The sequence below is a fragment of the Oryctolagus cuniculus genome, chromosome 13, assembly GCF_964237555.1.
Source record: "Oryctolagus cuniculus chromosome 13, mOryCun1.1, whole genome shotgun sequence".
Lineage (NCBI taxonomy): Eukaryota > Metazoa > Chordata > Mammalia > Lagomorpha > Leporidae > Oryctolagus > Oryctolagus cuniculus.
In genome coordinates, this window is record NC_091444.1 from 26,300,947 (window position 1) to 26,320,462 (window position 19,516).

At 45.1% G+C, this 19,516-nt stretch overlaps 1 protein-coding gene across 7 annotated transcripts in view; it reads right to left on the reverse strand.

Moving 5' to 3' along the window:
• Positions 1–203: 203 nt before the first annotated feature.
• LPGAT1 (lysophosphatidylglycerol acyltransferase 1) overlaps positions 204–19,516 on the reverse strand; it is a 100,749-nt gene continuing 81,436 nt past the window's right edge. For all 7 annotated transcript variants that reach the window (XM_051820550.2, XM_070055252.1, XM_051820546.2 and 4 more), the window contains 2 exons: positions 6,849–6,958; positions 204–4,946 (listed from right to left, as the gene is read on the reverse strand). In XM_051820550.2, coding sequence (XP_051676510.2) covers positions 4,795–4,946; positions 6,849–6,958 — 262 coding nt within the window. In that variant the 3' untranslated portion in view covers positions 204–4,794. The remainder of the gene's footprint in view (positions 4,947–6,848; positions 6,959–19,516) is intronic.

Here is a 19,516-nt window from a genome sequence, read left to right on the forward strand (position 1 = left end):
TAGTTTTTTCCGCAGGAGAATGGGCTGTGAGCCGCTCCCCGCACGCCCTGGGCGGGAGAACTGGAGCTTTCCCACTGGATTCTTCAGTTTGCCCGCAGCATTCACTGCCCCAGCTCTGAGGCACTCCTGCAGGCGCCAACACCCAAACAGCTCAGGTAGCAGGCAAACCCCCACTGCCACTACTCAGAATTAAAAGCACTTCATTTGAAAAAAATCAACTTTATTTCTCTAGGTTTAAAAAAAAAATAGAACCAGCTATTAATTTTTATTGAGAAAATGTTTCTTTTGGTGTTCACAACTAAATATCTGAAAAGGTGATCCGGTTACTAAGATCACCCCGATGCATTCATAAACCAGATCCACATGTGACCAGCCCTTTACAAAAATCAGTTACAGTTGCCACAGCCTTTACATTCATCCTTACCACACATTACAACATGCAGATCCTCAGAGAAAGAAAAGTCAACAAGCTGAAGAAGTAAACATTACAGCATCAGGAAACGAAAATCCATCTGTATCAAATAAATACAACTTTGTAATAACTGTAAAGAAAATGAAAGCACTTAATAAAAATAATGGCAGCTGAATGGATAACTGTCTCATTACCCGGTCATAACCTAAGCTGCTGTAAAATGCATAGACTCCTCACATGGAAAGGATTTGTGCATCACAGTCATGTGTTCAACAGTTTTACACAAGAAAAATAAAGCCATTCAAAATGTGGGCGTACTTTGCAACTAGGATACACTTAAAAAATGTTTGCTCTTTAAACTGTTTTAAAAAAATATTAAATGTAAAAATCCTCAGATGGAAATTGTGCAGAAAAGCCCCCATTTTGTCTTCCATATGGCTACAGTCACCCTCCCCCAACAGGTCAGCACCCTCAGCTTGGGCCCAGGGTCCAGTTCCTAACTGCTGGGGATTGGTGCGAAAGGATTACAAGAAAGCACCAGCCAATGACTGCTCCAGAGTACACCGGCCCCTCTGTGATCCAGAACCTTCCAACTTAGGTGATTTTGGTCCCAAACATATTTGTCTCCACCCCTGCTGAACTGAGCCAGTACTCCTGCTGCCTGTGCTGCTCCTGGCTTTGCCTTCTCTGTTAACAGATGTAAGGCTCACAGCACTGCAGGGCAAAAACAAAACAAAACAAAACAACACAAAACAAGAGAGTGAGAACAAACCATTTTTATCCATCCTTGTGGACCAGAGCTGAGCACACTGGCAATGGTAACCCTGGAGAGAAGTCTTGTGTAATGACTTCAGAAAAAGAACGGAAGAAAACAATGAACGCTTCCTATTCAGTAGTGCAAACAAAACATTTTCTTTTTAAATATAAAAAGAATCCAAGAAGACTACCCATGATTAAAGACTACTTTCTATGTTTATAAGCAGGTCCAACCAGTTCAGGAGAGTCTTTTGGGAGGTGATTGTCAGAAAACATTACTCAGACGAATCCACAAGAAGTGAGCGACGGGGAGCAGAGGAGGAAGCTTTCTCCACAACACTGGCCGCGGGACAAGCGCAACACCCCAGGGTGCTCGGCGATCAAGGGCTCCACTCAACAGAGGCTGGAAAGCAGCTTTTACTCCACCAGCTCTGGGCCAGTGCAGGGATGGCTTTGCTAGCCTACAGGGTTCTCGGGTGCTTGCCTCCTCTTCTGACAGTGGCCTATCCGACATGCGCGTCATTTCCCTGCTTGTTAACAGCCACAGATCCATAGGCAGAAGGAATTAATAAACAACTCAGTGTATTTTTAATTAGTAAAGAAAGTTTGATGAAAATAAAAATTCAAACTCCTAATAAAATGAAGAGTTTTGGTTCAGCTTGGCTTATTACTGGATTCATTATCTATTCATTAATTATCCAGTAATCCCTCATTCCTTTACCATGGAAAATTAAAGATTTAATAATATTACAGATCCAAACTTACAACTATATTTTTAAAAATCTACTATTTAGATTCGCTACTAATTTGCCCACCCAAAACATCATTTCCACTCTTATTTTAATTTACCTTTCATTGCTTGTAGGTTGTTCTACAATATATGTATATTTCAACAGCAATAATTATTCCTGAAGTTCAGAGTGAACTGCTAGCCTGGTGACTTCTGAAGTCGCTGGACCTGCCCATGGCCAACCACAGGCTCCATCTCTGCGACTGACTGACGCCAGGGTTCCAGCAATGGATTCTTCAACCCTGTGTTCTGTGGGAATCCAGGCAGCACAACCAAGACCAGGAGGTGCTACAAGTCTCCAAGATACCGGTAGAAAACGGGCCCAGTTTTACCTTCTTTCTCCTTGACAACACATGCATCACTTACACCTCCTGTCGTCTCACTTCACAGAGAAAGCACAGATAGGAGTAACTGCCCAGTTCTGCACAGTGGCAGTGTGGTGGCTCCCCAGGCTATTTCAGAACACCGATTCTCTCTTCACACTCCCTAGTGGAAGCAGGTGAACTCCAGGTACCGATACAGAAAGCGCCAGCAATGTGCTCAAACATACTTTGCAAACAGAAGAGAGAGAACATGTTGATAAAGGATCAAAGAGGGGTAGGGCAGATGAAATACACAGCTATTTACACTCACAATCTCTCTCAAAGATTAACTCACACACCCACCGGTACTCGTCACTCTAGAGACTGCGGGAGGGCGCCCTGCTGGAGAAGGAAAGCGTCCTGCTGGAAGGTTCCTTCCACGTGTGCAGTGCACCTAACGGTATCCCGCTGCTCTGGAGCAGAGCGACGGCAAAGGTGGCCCCGGGCCGCGACTGCACGTGCATGAATGCAGTGGTTTTGGCCAGGAGAACTGGCACTCGACCCTGCGGCTCGCTTTAGCAGCAAGGACTCAGCCTATCTTCCCGCATCTTGGCATGTGCATGTTATACTTCACGGTGGGCAATTTCTTCCCCAGGCGGCTGACTGATCTCTCAAACGATTCCAATTCATCTTGTAATTCAGCGGTGTTTGCTAGGCCTTAGACAGAAGCATCGTTAAGCTCCTGTCTGGCTTCTTATCATCATCTACACCTCTAAACGGAGATGAGTTTCACTTATTCACCGTCACCAGAGAACACATAACAAAATGCTTACATGTTGAACAGCGTGCATTTTATAACCACCGTTATACCCAGCCAGACACACGACACTGTCCCCTGCACTGTGCCAGCGCTGGCACAGTATTCAGTGAGGTATTTCAGTTAGCACATCAGCTCTCTATAGAAGCACTGAGTTCCCCAAAAGAGGAAGCTGCTGTGGGCTTTTATTTGGTGTTGCTTTACCTTTCCCACAAAACTGGGGAAAAATTCACATCTTTTCCATTTTTTTTGGTGTATTCAAAAATAGGAAACATTAGCTTTTAGTTTTGATTTATAGCCTACTTCTCAGAATTGTTATCCGTGTAGTTAGTGACAACCGGGGAACCTAGGATACTCCCATCACAGAAAGCTACGGCTGGCTCACTGGGGTCTCAGCAGGCTCTGAGCCCGAGCCCGGAAATGTCACCTCCACCCTGCTGCAGCGCCAGCACTGGTAGAGAAGTGTGGTTCTCCTGGGAGGTACATCACAGGAACACAGAAACAAACAACAAAAACGGTTTTTCTAGAACAAGAATTGTGACTTTGCCCTCTTCCAAAGCAAAGGGAAGCCTTCCCTGCTGGTCTCTCTCCTGGCTGCACCCACCCTGAGAGGCAGCTCCTTGATGTGGCAACAGGACACACACTGCTCCAGTTCTGGGGGAGCTGTGTGCACACTTGTCACCATGAATAAGCCAGTGTCTGGCTTTGGCTCTTATTTTTCTAAGAAACAAGTCTATTTCCTCCTAAACCGATCATTGAAATTGGACATTAATTTGTTTCCATTGTCCCCAAATGTATTTGGTGCTAACATGTCAAGATGGAAAGAAAAAAAAGCCCTCCGTCAGGTCAGGTGGCATCAGGCCGTGTGGCATCAGGTTGGGTAGCATCAGGCCAGGTGGCATCAGGCCGGGTAGCTGAGGCAGGCAGGAGGTCCTGCAGAGCAGCTCCAGCCAACACCAAGTGGGACGGGAGACTCGCACTCCCCTGTCCAGGCCACACTCCGCATCTTCTGCTATATCTGCATCCGATAACAGTGCATTTTATAAAATACAATGATCAATCTGTGATACGCCTTCTATACAAAAAGAGAAGTCGGGTGAGCCCCTCCCCGCAGGGGGAAGGACCAGTGCCTGTAAACAAGGTCTGGTTTAAGAGCACAGTCTAGTACCAGCAGGTGTTCAGCCCACAGAGAATCCCGCAACACTGCGCCTCGTTAGCGGCCGTGGATGGACTCAGTCCTGTGGAGGGTGCCACCGGCGGCAACACAGCACAAGTGGCAGCGACGGGGATGCCCGGGACACTGCCCTACCACGGACTCCTGGCTACCGGGGATGAATACAACTTTGCGAGCTTGAACTAAGTTATCACGTCTGTCTGGAGCAACAGTATTTCTCTCAGATAGTCTTCTAGGATGATTTTATGATTTCCTTTTCTTCAAATGTGATGTTTGCTTAAATACGTGGTAGAGCGTATCTTTTTAAAACATGAAAAGTTCTTAAAATATATTAGCAGGTCATTATATTACCGATCCTCATTTTAGTAGAGTTTTAAAATATCCCAAAGGGGGATAAATATTAATCCATCCATTGAATTTCCTCTGCTTTATATATATATATGTGTATATATATATATATGTATTCTGATTTGCATGTGTAAAATAATGCACACTTATGAAAGTCTGAATTCCTATGTGACCTTGACAAGTCCAAGTCAATTCTTAAAATAGGCAGTGGTAAAAATACTGAATGATGTTGTACCACATATAGCCTGACAAAAACGCAAAAGACTGTATGAGAAAGATCCACGTGTTGCTGAGGGTCATCTCCCTGGAAACAGCTTCCTTCTGGCCCTTGGGAGGTGGAAAAGCTCCTGAAAGACAAGAGAGAGACACCGATTTGCTTTACCGCAGCGGCAGGGGTATAACTAGGTTGCAGTTTTTAAAAAGCACCATGTGACCTTCCATTGCTCTTGAAGACGGATCTTACTCGAACTGCAAATTCCAAACTGCCTGCCCCTGCACCACTGCTTTACGCTCTCGACTGGAAGGCGGCCCCTCCATCTCAGCAAACATCAGCATCCTCCCATACCAGGGAAATGCCCACTCCCCTGGCCCTAGTCACTCTCCCCCACAGCCAGGTTTGTGTCCTTCCTGGCTCTTCCCCACTATGGAATGGTCTAGATCCACCACCTATCTTCCTTTCCTCCCCCTCCATCTCCCCATCCCTCCCCCCCTTCCTTCCTTCTTCTCTCTCTTTTTTAAAGATTTATTTATTTATTTGAAAGGCAGAGTTACAAAGAGGCAGAGAGGGCAGAGAAAAAGAGGTCTTCCATCCACTGGTCCACTCCCCACATGGCTGCAACAGCTGGGGCTGGGCTGATCTGAAGCCAGAAGCCTGGCTTCCGGGTCTCCCACATGGGTGCACAGGCCCAAGGACTTGGGCCATCTTCTGCTGCTTTCTCAGGCACATTAGCAGGGAGCTGGATTGGAAGAGGAGCAGCCAGGACTCAAACCAGTGCCCATATGGGGTGCCGGCACTGCAGGCGACAGCACCCCCCCCCCCCCATCTTTCTACAGACTTGTTTACTACCTGTCTCCCACAGGAGTGGAACCTGCATGAGGGCAGGTGCTTTGCCTTATTTCCCCAACAGATCCTTAGAGGTTTCCACCATCCTGGCCAGGTGAAACCGACATTGCATAATTTTTGAAACAGAGTGCAATTTATATCCTCTATTTGTAAATGAAATCAGGTTTTTTCTTTTGCCACAAAAAGTGGTCTTTTAACACTGACATTTTCGAAATGCCATATAATTTATGAAATATCTCTTAAAAAGGAGAAAAACAAAATAAACAGATGTCTTTAAGTTCTTTTCTGGGAAGGAAAGCGACATCATCACTCCAGAGCGACAGTACCTAAGGTCATGGCCATTACACTCTGCAGCACTTCAAACAGTCTTTGTCCTTGCGATAATCCCCCAGGGTAAGCTGATTCATGAGGGGATTTGCTTCTCACAAGCAATTTACTGAGTGCACTTCCAAGTTTCAAAGTCTAACATGCAAAGAGCTTTCTTAAAAAGAGGTCTCCATTATTATTGGTATAATTTAGGCCAAGTGTGGTAAGGCAAGGGACCAAGGTTGTGAAAGGAGGGACACACAGTGGGCACCTTGTCACCTCCTGCCTTTCAAGCTCTGTTAATCTAAAACCTCCCGCCCGCTGCTCACTCAGGAGGTGGCAGGCACTAGAAAACAGGTGCAGCGCACAGCACTCTGGGAAGCAGTCTGCTAGTGACTGACCTTCTACCACGGCCCTTTCGCTGCGTTTTAGTCTTCCCACAACATGGAGAGTAATAATAGAAGGGAAATAGTCTTTATTCCTCCCAAGGAGAAAAGTCCAAGACTATATTCATGAAAACTTAAAAAGTGAGCCTATTCCTACTTGTAAAGAAAAGATAAACATATAACAATGTACTTAAAACGATCTCAAATGACCACCCTATGATGGTATTCAAATAATCAAGTGCAATGCCAATGTAGCTTCACCCCACATAATCTCACACACAACACATGTCGCCTGTGCAGTCCCCTGAATTAGATACTTGCTGCAACAGGTTCATGAACACTTAACTTGTCATCACAAAAATTTAAAGCTGAAATTCTTAAATATAGAAATATTTTTATTCCTTTATCAGAAACATCAAAAGACAGTTATCTCCCCCAAAGTCTACCTTTGGAGTCAGCAGTACCTTCAGAAAAGTTCAGAGAATGCTGGGTACCTGTTTCATAAAAATGTGACAAGAGGTCCTCTTTCTCAATGAACCGCTGGTAGAGCCAATTGGAAAGGTCATCGTCAGTCTCCAAGGGCACATCTTTGATGGGGAAGATCCTAAGAAGAAAAGGGCAAATTCAAAAGTCAAAACCACGAGAAGGATCGCTTAGCTCGGGTAATGGCCAGCTGAATAAAAATGAGAAGCCACCTTTTGCTTTTGTAAAGGTTTTTCTCTTCAGCTTCTCAGGGCATCTTGGTTTTTGTAAACCGTTGTTGTGAACTGCACAATGGAGACCAGGTATGCCTCCTTCAAACATTTACTGGCCCATCATGTGTTGGGTCCAGTGACAGATGCTGAAGACATACTTTTAAATTATACCGCATCTATAAATAATTACTGAGAAAACTATGACTTTCTGTACTTGTGGATTAAGTAGGAATAGTATATAGAATATATGAAGTTTTAAAATGCAGCTAAATCCAAAGATGCAGTCATATGTTTAAATGTTAGGCCAAATAATGTATCTCAGCAATCAATGCTTTTTTTCGTAGGTCTAAGAACCAAACAGAATCTGCCCAAATTGGTGGATTTTCACTAATTACGTCAGAGGTACTGGTTACATGGGTAGAGACAACGTTTACTGACAGAGTGCCACTGGAACCCTACTGTGAAGAGGCTGAGACCATGTCTGACTCAACAGGACACGGGTGGTGATGTTCAGTGACACCCACGGATGTCAGAGGAGAAAGGGGTAGCATGAGGACCCCCCGTATTTGCTGACTTTGAAAAGAGTTTCTTTCCTTTTCTGTTTTCCAACTTTGTGTATGTGGGAGGGATTTCTCTTATTTCCTTTTCTCTATATTAAGGTACACAGTTTTTCTAAGATTTCTTTATGTATTTCAAAGTCAGGGAGGGGGTGAGGGGGAGGGAGGTGGAGAGTTTAAGGGACAGGGAAAGGTTTTCCCCAGGCCATTAGCAGGGAGCTGGACCAAGACCCATATGGAATGCCTGTGTGGCAGGTGGTGGCTTTAACCACTATGCCACATCATCCCCCAAGGCACACAGTTTTACAACTGCAAAAGGTTTGTTTGTATTAAGAATCACAGCCCTGTCTGTCCCTCCAGAGCACTGATTTTCGCCTCTCTAGCCAGTTACCTTGGTATTTCTCAGCAGAATTCTCACTCAAGTTTAGGCCTTATCTACCAACTCCCCACTGTGGAAGATGGGGATTAAGCTCTCTCATCTTCCTTTTCCCTCTAACATTCACATCCTCCCACTTTTCCAAAGGTGATGTACAATAATGTGAACTAGCTCAGTACTAGACGTCCCATTATTATGTAAATAGATTCACCTTTTCTTTCTTGCCCTATTTTTATTTGCCCTGGCTTGGGCAATTATATTATTTTTCATTTGCTTAATTTTCTATTTACATATAACTAATTCAACCACCAGCTTTCAGTCAAGGTCTGAAGTCTATTCTCTGAAGAGGGTCAGCAAAAAAAATTTTTAAGGACCAGAGAGAAAATAGTCTAGGCACAGGCAGATATTTGGCACTGCTTAGGACGCCTGTATCCCACACTGAAATGCCTAAGTTTGAGTCCTGGCTCTCTTCTCATTTTCGCTAGTGTGCACCCAGGGAGGCAGCAGATGATGGCCTAAGTAGCTGAGTCCCTGCCATCCATCTGAGAGACTCAGATTAAGTTCTAAGGTTCTGGCTTTAGCCTGGCCCAGCCCTGACTGTTGTGGGCATTTGGGAGTGATGGATGGAGATCTCTATCTCACTGCCTTTCAAATAAATAAAAATTTTTAAAAACCCAGACAAAATTTTAGGTCTTACAGGCTATATAGTCTCAGCCACAGACAGTGTATAAGTGAATGTACACAGCTGTGATTGAATAAAATTTTATTTAAAAAACAGGCAGCAGCAGAGTGACCTGTGGTCTGGATCTCCCAGCGTACTCTCCTCCATCACACATCCTTTCAATTTCACCTTCCTGAAGAAATCTCACCTAGACTACGGACTTGCTGCCTGTAGTTTCCATTCTTTTTTTAAGAAAAGATTTATTTGAAAGGCAGAGTTAGAGAGAGAGAGAGAGAGAGATCGATTTCCATCTGCTGAGTCACTCCCCAATGGCTGGGAGAAGCCAGGAGCCGGGAGATTCTTCTGGGTCTCCCACGTGGGTGCAGGGACCCAAGGACTTGGGCCATCCTCTGCTGCTTTCCCAGGTGCATCAGCAGCGAGCTGGATCAGAAGTGGAGCAGCTGGGACTCAACCTGGTGCTCATACGGGATGCTGGTCCCCTGAAGCTTCCATTTTGCAGAGTCCCTTCGCTGTTGTCTTGGTGACGTCCCACACTCCTGAAATGGATGAAGAGCTTCCTGCACCTCACGCCTTCCTCCTTCTCTAAGACAGATTGTGATAGGGGACATCCTCCAGCTGTTTCTTAAGAGAGGGCTACTTGAAGCCTTGCAGTCAGCCAAGGTCTTGTTTAAGGATCCCTTTATTGTTTTAAGCATTCTTTTTTTTATAGTTCATTATTTTATTGTTATCGTATATTTATGAGAAAGTTTTAAATTGTAATGGAAATTTCTAGCCACAAAAGTAAAGGGTTAATGCACTCCTGTGCACTCTTAGGAGTCTTGGAGGACATCCTTTCCTGGAGAATCTCTTGCTCAGAGCCACCTCCTATGTCTGTTTTAGTTTCTCTCTTTCAACTGGTTGGATTACTGGATACCTGGTAATTCACTGTTTGCTGACAGCTCAGTGAAAGCTCTCAGCAACTGAGTGCAGTCCATGGACCTCAGGTCTCATGGAAGATTATCTGGGTGGGCCATTTAAATTGACCTTTCTTCTTCAACTTGCCCATCCCCCCAGCGCAAGATCCTCAAATTTCCTGCCTAGATAAAGAAGGCCTAGAGAGAGGTTGCTGGCTTTGAGGTCCCAGTGAGACAAGCGGGCTGGGACTCTCAGTGCTCAGCACCCTGACTTCACTTTCTCAGGCGTCTTCATTATGGTGCCCCTATGTTTGCCAAGGTAGGGAAAGAATCGCCACACTGGGGAAGGCGCTGTGGCATAGCTGGTAGAGCCCACTGTCTGCAATGTTGGCATCCCATATAGTCGCTGGTTTGAGTCCTGGCTGCTCCCCTTCCAATCCAGCTCTCTGCTATGGCCTGGGAAAGCAGTAGAAGATGGTCCAAATCCTTGGGCCCCTGCCCCCACGTGGGAGACCTGGAAGAAGCTTCTGGCTCCTGGCTTTGGCTCAGCTCAGCTCTGGCCATTGTGGCCATTTGGAGGGTGAACCAGCAGATGCAACACCTCTCTCCCTCTCTCTGCCTCTCTGTAACTCTGCCTTTCAAATAAATAAATAAATCTTAAAAAAAAAAAGAATCATCATGCAACTGTGGGGTGCAGGTTTAGTGTTTTAAGGGTCTGAATTCTTAAAATAGATTTGAGAGGCAGGCATTTGGCACAGTCATTAAGATGCCAGTTGGGACATCAGCATTCCATATTAGAGTGTCAGGGTTTGAGGCCCAACTCTGCTTTCAATTCCAGCTTCCTGCTAATGTGTATCCTGGGAGACAGCAGGTGATGGGTCAACTGGATGGGTCCCTGACACCCACGTGGGAGACCCAGGTGGAGTTCCTGGTGCCTGGCACTGCCCTGGCTGTTGTGGGTATTTGAGAAGTAAACTAGCAGGATGGAAGATCTGCCTGTCTGTTTTTCTCAAATGAATATTTTTAAAAAGAAAAAAAAAATATTTCAACCAGGGTTCCCAAACTCAGCAATGCTTGTAACCTCACTTCCACGGGTACAGGTGCTGCCTGCGTTCTGGAAGTTCTATGGTAGGATAGGTGAGTCCCTGGCTTTCCCATAGGTGGCTGGTTCTGTTACCACATGTAACACTCTGTTTTTCCAGCTTCCCAAAAGTTTTGTTGCCATCGTCTTCCCTACTGTTCTTCTTATGCTTGTGAGCTTATACTTACAAACAAACAAACCAAGCCTCATTTCAGGGCAGGCATTTGGCTTAGCAGTGAAGCAGCCCATCGCCCACATCAGAGCATCTGGTTTAGACTCGGCTCTGGCCCCCGTTTCCAGCTTCCTGTTACTGCAGACCCTGAGGGGCAGAGGTGATTGCTTAAGTGACTGGGTCCCTGCCACCCACAAGTGAGAGACTTGGATTGAGTCCCCTCTTCCCAGTTTCAGCACTGGGCCTGGCGCAGGGCCAGCGTAGCCATTTGGAGAGTGAACCAGAATGTGAAAGACTCTATCTGTCTCTCAAATAAAAGTAATTAATTTTTTTACAAAGTGACCTTTGTTAAATCTGCTTTCTCATTTAGTGTTATTTTATTGGGGTTTTCAGAGGTCATCAAAGTAGACAGGAGGGTAACCCACAAGCTCCTCTGCGAAGGCGCCCTGTTATTTCTGGAAGGTCTATGATGATTTTTCTACCTCTGGTTAGGATTTACAACTTGCCATTCCTCAAAGGGCCTTCTGCTGTTTCAGGTTTAGGTAAAATGCATGTCAGTTACTTAGTAAGAATTTGAAAATTATAGTGATGTTGACAATCACAGAAACTCAAGCAAATTTCTATGGTATGATCAGTAGAATATCCAGTATACACACAAAGGATTCCAAAAGGACAAGAATGACTATACTCAGATGCCTTCAAAGACTCGAATTCACCACCAGACTGCTTTCTCTCATTATTTAAACATCTAAACATCAGGTCAGGGGTATCTTAACATTCAAAATTATTAGGGGCCGGCGCTGTGGCATAGCGGGTAAAGCCGCTGCCTGCTGTGCCAGCATCCCATATGGACGCCGGTTCAAGTCCTGGCTGCTCCGCTTCTGATCCAGCTCTCTGCTATGGCCTGGGAAAGCAGTAGAGGATGGCCCAAGTCCTTGGACCCCTGCAGCTATGTGGGAGACTTGGCTCCTGGCTCCTGGCTCCTGGTTTTGGATTAGCACAGCTCTGGTCGTTGTAGCAAATTGGGGAATGAACCAGCGGATGGAAGACACACTCGCTCTCTCTCTCTCTGCCTCTCATTCTCTCTCTGTGTAACTCTGACTTTCAAATCAATCTTTTTTTTTTTTTTTTTTTTTTTTGACAGGCAGAGTGGACAGTGAGAGAGAGAGACAGAAAGAAAGGTCTTCCTTTGCTGTTGGTTCACCCTCCAATGGCCGCCATGGCCGGCACACTGCAGCCGGCACACTGTGCTGATCCGATGGCAGGAGCCAGGTGCTTCTCCTGGTCTCCCATCGGGTGCAGGGCCCAAGCACTTGGGCCATCCTCCACTGCCTTCCCGGGCCACAGCAGAGAGCTGGCCTGGAAGAGGGGCAACTGGGACAGAATCCGGCGCCCGACCGGGACTAGAACCCGGTGTGCCGGCGCCGCAAGGCGGAGGATTAGCCTATTGAGTCGCGGCGCCGGCCAATAAATCTTAAAAAATTATTAGTACACAGAAAAAAAGAAGTGAGGAAAGAAAGGAGCATGGTTTGAAAAAAATCTACTATAAATCAATTTCAAGAACTCACACAGTTTTAATTAGAATTTTACTTTCAAAAACTTAAAAAGAGGGGCCAGCATTGTGGCACAGCAGGTTAACCCAGTGCCTATGATGCTGGCATCCCTTATGAGTGCTGGTTCGAGTCCTAGCTGCTTCCACTTCTAATCCAGCTCCCTGGTTACGAGCCTGGAAAGGCAGCAGAAGATGGCTCAAGGGTTTGGGCCCCTGCACCCACATGGGAGACCAGGATGGAGTTCCTGGCTCCTGGCTTTGGCCTGGATCAGCCCTGGCCATTGTAGCCATTTCAGGAGTGAACCAGTGGATGGAAAATCCTGATCTCTCTGTCTTTCCCTCTCTCTCTCTGTAACTCTGCTTTTTAAACAAAATAAAACAAATAAACCAAAAAAACTTGAAAAGATAAAAGGTGATCAAAATCCAGGTATGCCAAAACATTTGTAGATAATGGAATTACAAGATACATTTAAAAGAGTCTTCAAAAAGTTCATGAAAGGTATGCTATGAAAAACCTTTTCATGAGTTTCAAAATCTCTTTGCACCAAAACAAACCTATCTCTAAATTCCCTTTCCCATAATCTTTTTGAATCTCACATCTCCTCATCTGCTAAGTCTTGTTTCCTTGGCTACAAATAGCCAAACTCCAGCCACCATCACCATGTAAAGTGGATTTGAAAGCAAAATGATTACCAAAATAGCAAGTCAGTTGGTGAAATGCCTTTCCTAACTCTTTCCTTTTTCTAAGAAGTCTCGTAAGCAGCCAGCTGAGTGAAGCTGCATTCACATACACAGTTAGGCTCTAAACCAGTGAATGAGTGAGTGTCTGTGCACACCAAGTTCAGTAGCTTTCCCATTCTTAATAATCTTTCTATATCCCAACATATAATACCACGGTGATCTAAGGCAGCGATACAGAAATGCTTTGATTGCCCAGGTATTTTAATGAAGCAGAAGATGAGCAGGTGCAGAAACCACGAGTTCTGGCTTTTTTCCCAAAATCCCCCTCAGAATGTATGAGAGGTTTCCTCTGCTCTGAATGAGTTAACAGCATGATACATCAGAGAACTGGAACATTTATCATACTGCATAGAATCGTCTGATAGGCCACTCTTTTGTAGCCCTCTGAAGACCTGCACTCCCAACTGAAAGATCTCCTTTTGAAGGGACAATTCCCCTCTGCACTCTCAACATCAGGTCTGATGTGCCTCTGAGCTGGGCGAGACTCCCCAGCTGAGATGCCCCCTTACACACTGTGTGTGTGTGTTTCTTTCTCTCCAGTGTCTTTGCTTTTTAGGCACCACTAAGTAATCCCAGAAGACAGTGTGGCACAGTAAGTGAGAGCATACATCTGGGGCACACTGCCTAGGAATGAATCCTGACTCTACCATTTACCAGCTGTGTGACCTTGGGAACATTATTTAACCTCTGTAGGACTCAGTTCTGTTATTCGAACAATGGGCTAGTAAAACTGTTTACCTTACAAAGCTGTAAAGTGCTGCCGATGGTATATGGGCTAGGGTAAGAAAGGTGAGTGGTGGTGTGGCAGACACATGCCGTGCCTCCAGGATTTCAGGTTCACCCAGCAAAGTGGCTGGACCCACAGCCGAATTTTCATCCAGTGTACTTTACACGTGCAGTGAATATGTTCAGTTTCTTCCATACTAGCAAAGCAATAAAGAAGCCAGCCTCAAACCAGTAACACAAAAGGACAAACAGCTGCTATCAAATACAAATGATGCATTCTTGACAGAGCTTCTACAGGCTCTCTTAACATCAATGCTGACAGAGCCAGAGAAACACAGACAAGCAGATGACATTTCAAATGAGGAGCCCCTGGGCTGTTTAAAAAGCTTTCTCTTTCTGATTTTTTAAAGGGTAACTAACCGCAGGCTTTGAATTAGAAGAAATGCTTACATTAGAAATGATGTTCCTAGAATTTTACTGCTGTTTCCCCCATTTTTACTAAGAACGCACATTCTTATGGGGAATGCTTGGACAGGCCACTTTACCACAGGACTCAAGCACAGGTTTCCATGGAAAAACATCTAGTGTTCACCTGACAGTGCTAAGCTCACATCTCCTCACCTGCTGTATCTTGTTTCCTCGGAGGATTTGAAAGAGAAATGATTACAAAAATAGCAAGTCAGTTGGTGAAACGTCTTTCCTAACTCCTACCTTTTTCTAAGAAGTCTCTTTATTAGCTGGCTGTGTGAAGCAGCTGTTCACATACAAGGCTAGGCTCTGAGTCAGTGAAAGAATGAGCGAGCATAGGTACCCACCAAGGAACTTTATCATCTTCATTTGCAGGTAGGAAGGAAAATTAATGCAAATAGTGAGTTTTATTTTTATCTTTCCTAGTTTACTCTTAAAGATTTATTTATTATTTATTTGGAAGGCAGAGCAAAAGAGAGAGAGGGAGAGACAGACAGATTTCCTATCTGATGGTTCACTCTCCAAATGGCTGCAACATTCAAGTGTGAGGCCAGGCAGAAGCCAGGAACTCCATCCAGTCTCCCAAGTGAGTGGCAGGGCCTAAGTCACCTACTGTCTTCCCAGCACATTAGCAGGGAAGTGGAGCAGCCAGGACAGGAACTAGCACTGGTATTATGGGATGCTTGCATGAAAAACAGCAGCTTAACTCACTGCACCACAGCACTGCCCCTGCTCAGTTTAAACTTTTGATTTCTTTTTGTTGCCTTGTTGTCTTCCTTAGGATCTTTGGTATGCTGCTGATCAGAAGCAGGGATCATGAGCATTTTTTAAAAATATATTTATTTGAAAGACAGAAAGAAAAGGGAAGAGAGAGAGAGAGAGAGAGAGAGAGAGAGAGAGAGAGAGATCTTCCATCCACTGGTTCACTCTCCAAATGGCTACAATGGCTGGGGTTGGGCCAGGCCAAAGCCAAGAGCCAGGAGCTTCTTCCAGGTCTCCCACATGAGTGCAGGGACCCAACTACTTGGGCCTTTTTCTGCTGTTTTCCCTTGCGCATTAGCAGGGAGCTGGATTGGAAGTGGAGCAGCCAGGACTCAAACTGGTGCCCATAAGGGATGCCAGCACCACAGGCAGCGGCTTTACCTGCTACATCATAGTGCCAGCCCCTAATACACACATTTTAAGGCTATAAATCCATGCAGAGATTAAATTGTATCCCACCAGCTTTTAAAAATTAATTTCAGAGGCAGAGAAGAATTAGTGGGAGAGTATGCTCCTCTCCTCAAGTTCCCAAGAACTCAATCCCAGTCTACAATGTGGTGAAAGGAAAAAACTACTTGAGCCACACCACGGCCTCTGCGGGTTTCATCAGCAGGAAATGCAATCAGGAGTGGACAGGTACTGAACACTGTGGCAATAAATGACATATAAATGACCTTAATATATATGCACGTTTACCTATCGTTGCTAGGACCAAAGTGAAATTCATTAGTAGTTTTCAAAGACATTCTTATTGTCTTTATAAAGACTATACCAATTTATATTTCTACTAGCAATTTTTTAGACTGGAGAATAACAATTCAGAAGGATCTTATTAGATATAGATGACAACTACCAGTATTTGTCAACTGATCTATGTCCGTTTGAGGACATACTACTCTTGGGACTCCTTCCATGATACATTCTTGGGGCCCTTCCATTCTAAGAACACAGACATCTTGAGTTTTCATTTCAACATTCTTTTTTTTTTTTTTTTGGACAGGCAGAGTTAGACAGTGAGAGAGAGAGACAGAGAGAAAGGTGTTCCTTCCATTGGTTCACCCCACAAATGGATGCTACCACTGGCACGCTGTGCTGATCTGAGGCCAGGAGCCAGGTGCTTCCTCTTGGCCTCCCATGCGGGTGCAGGGCCCAAGGACCTGGGCCATCCTCCACTGTACTCCCAGGCCACAGTAGAGAGCTGGACTGTAAGAGGAGCAACTGGGACAGAATCTGACACCCCAACCAGGACTAGAACCTGGGGTGCCAGCGCCGCAAGCAGGGGATTAACCTAGTGAGCCACGGGGCTGGCCAACATTCTTTTTTTTTAATATTTATTTATTTAATTGAAAGAGTTTCAGAGAGGCAGAGGCAGAGAGAAAGAGAAAGAGAGAAAGAGAGAGAGAGAGAGGTCTTCCATCCTCTGGTTCACTCCCCAGATGGCTGCAACGGCAAGAGCTGCACTGATCCGAAGCCAGGAGCCAGGAGCCTCTTCCTGGTCTCCCAAGTGGGTGCAGAGGCCCAAGGACTTGGGCCATCTTCTACTGCTTTCCCAGGCCATAGCAGAGAGCCGGATCGGAAGTGAAGCAGCTGGGACTCGAACCAGTGCCAATGTGGGATGCCAGCATCGCAGGCAATGGCTTTACCCGCTATGCCACAGTGCTGGCCCCTCATCATTATTAATAATAAATACATTCTGAGACATAAGCATCTTATTATTTAGTGCTGCCGTGTGATATTGGTGCACATTTAAAATCATTTTGAAAAAAAATGAAAAAAATTTAGATACACTGTGAAATTACTTTAAAAGTAAAAGGCTGGGCCAGCGCCGTGGCTCACTAGACTAATCCTCCGCCTAGCGGCGCCGGCACACCAGGTTCTAGTCCCGGTCTGGGAGCCAGATTCTGTCCCAGTTGCCCCTCTTCCAGGCCAGCTCTCTGCTGTGGCCCGGGAAGGCAGTGCAGGATGGCCCAAGTGCTTGGGCCCTGCACCCCATGGGAGACCAGGAAAAGCACCTGGCTCCTGGCTCCTGCCATCGGATCAGCGCGGTGCGCCGGCCGCAGCGCGCCAGCCGTGGCGGCCATTGGAGGGTGAACCAACAGCAAAGGAAGACCTTTCTGTGTCTCTTTCACTGTCCACTCTGCCTGTCAAAAAAAAAAAAAAAAGAGTAAAAGGCCAGAAAAGCAGACAGAGGCACACTGAAGAGCAAAACATATTCTCTCACATCTTAAGCTTTGAAATTTAGCTGTAACTTTCCCTGTGACTTTTAACATCTATTAAAATAAAGTAGGAGAGGGGTTCTGCTCCTTGTAATGGCAGAGTAGTTCATGGGTAACAATTGGAAATTCTGGACAAAACATAAAAAGTAATTAGTGGACAGCTCTGGAAAGTGACTAGAAGCAGGCAGATATTGGAGAAGTGCCAGTACTTGGAAGGTGGGAATGGCACTGGGTGAATTTCTCATTTTTCTACAACTTTTCACTTGAGAATAGTTCCCTGCTAGTATCAAATGGGGAGACGAAAACTTAAACAGAAACACATTTCAGGTCCTTACAGAAACGTAATCTGTAAGTCGTAATGGTTGAAAGATTCAGAAGAGAGATTAGGGTGACTGTAGTAGGTGGGAAGCGAGGAATCCAGAAAGGAGTGAAGTAGAGGCCGGGGCCGCAGGTCACTAGGCTAATCCTCCGCCTTGCGGCGCCGGCACACCGGGTTCTAGTCCCGGTCGGGGCGCTGGATTCTGTCCCAGTTGCCCCTCTTCCAGGCCAGCTCTCTGCTGTCGCCCGGGAAGGCAGTGCAGGATGGCCCAAGTGCTTGGGCCCTGCACCCCATGGGAGACCAGGAGAAGTACCTGGCTCCTGCCATTGGATCAGCGCGGTGAACCAATGGCAAAGGAAGACCTTTCTCTCTGTCTCTCTGTCTCTTCTCTCTCACTGTCCACTCTGCCTGTCAAAAAAAAAAAAAAAAAAAAAAGGAGTGAAGTAGAGGAGGGTGGCCATGGCCTCTCAGTAGACACCCTGCTGAGTTTCTGCATGACCCCTGAACTGTGCACAGGGGAGGGGGGGAGGCAGACTCCAAGCACGAGACAGCCCTTGCTTCTTAGGCAACACAGTTCCTGGTGCAGGAAATGTAATCATTTCTCTTTCCTCCAGTTTAAATGTCCTTAAATATTTGAATGTTTAGGAAGGCCAGAGATGTCTTATGTTAAAATTTAAGTTACATTACAGATTACATTACAGATTATAGAATTTTTATTTTTAGATGATTATTTTAACCCAGTTTCGCAGTATAAAAGAATCATATATTTTTTTAAAAAATTATTTCTATTTATTTAAATGGTGGAAAGAGACAGAGAGAGATATCTCCTATTGTCTGGTTCACTTCTCAGATGCTCACAACAGCTGGGGCTAGGCCAAGCCAAAGCCAGAAGCCTGGCCACACCCAGGTCTACCATATGGGTATGTCAGCAGTAAGCTGGAATTGGGAGTGGAGCTAAGACTCAGACCACAGCATGCCAATGCTGTCCAGCTAGGCCAAATGCCTGTAACCTCAAAGTACCATTTAAAAAAAAAAAAAAACAACAACTATTCACCTTTACCACCTGAGTATCAGCCAAATACCTGCATTACTTTTTCACTCATCTTTGCCATGTGACAGTATTTAACATAAAAGGTTTATCCACACAGGCACTCTTAGGGATCCTCTCATCAAGAATCTATTTATATTTATTGATTCTTTTAAAAATAAAATAAGCCATCCAAAGCAGAGGTCTGCAAATCTGTTATCACTCAGCTAACTGTGGTAGTCCTGGCATCATGACCATCAAGAACCATGTCGGAGTCTGTTGTCACATACCATGCCCTCGTTGAAGAAAAATCAAAGTTAATCAAGTTTTTCCTTAAGTTCATCTTTAATGGAAGTGTGAGGTCTTGACTTTTTTTTGGCTTTGTAGCTCCTGGGTGAGGATGAAACCAACACACGAAGGAGAGAAGAACTGGGGAAACAGCTTGAGTCAGGAGATTAAGCCCATCAGAACCTGTCTTACTTTGGATGTCCGGTTATGTGAGCCAATACATTCTCTTATGGGTGAAGTCTAATTCCATTTGAAGTGAGTTTTCAGTTACTGAGAGCTACAAATATTTAGCTTGACTTTCATGAAGCACCAAAATCTGAACTTGACTTTCTACAACTTCTCTTTATGCATGCTATGTTATAGACCACTTACTGTTTCCTACACATGTGCTATGCTTCCACTGTTTTGTGTTTATTCATACAGTCACCGCACAAAACATCTATCCAATATACCTTTCCCCTTCCTACCTATCTAAATTCTATCATTCCTAAGATCTAGTACAGATAATTCACTGAAAAGCTTTCTCTGGTTGAAGCAAGTTCTAAGCCCAGCGGTTAGTGCAGAATAGTAGTCTTTGTAAGGGAATCATATCAGATAATACTTGCAG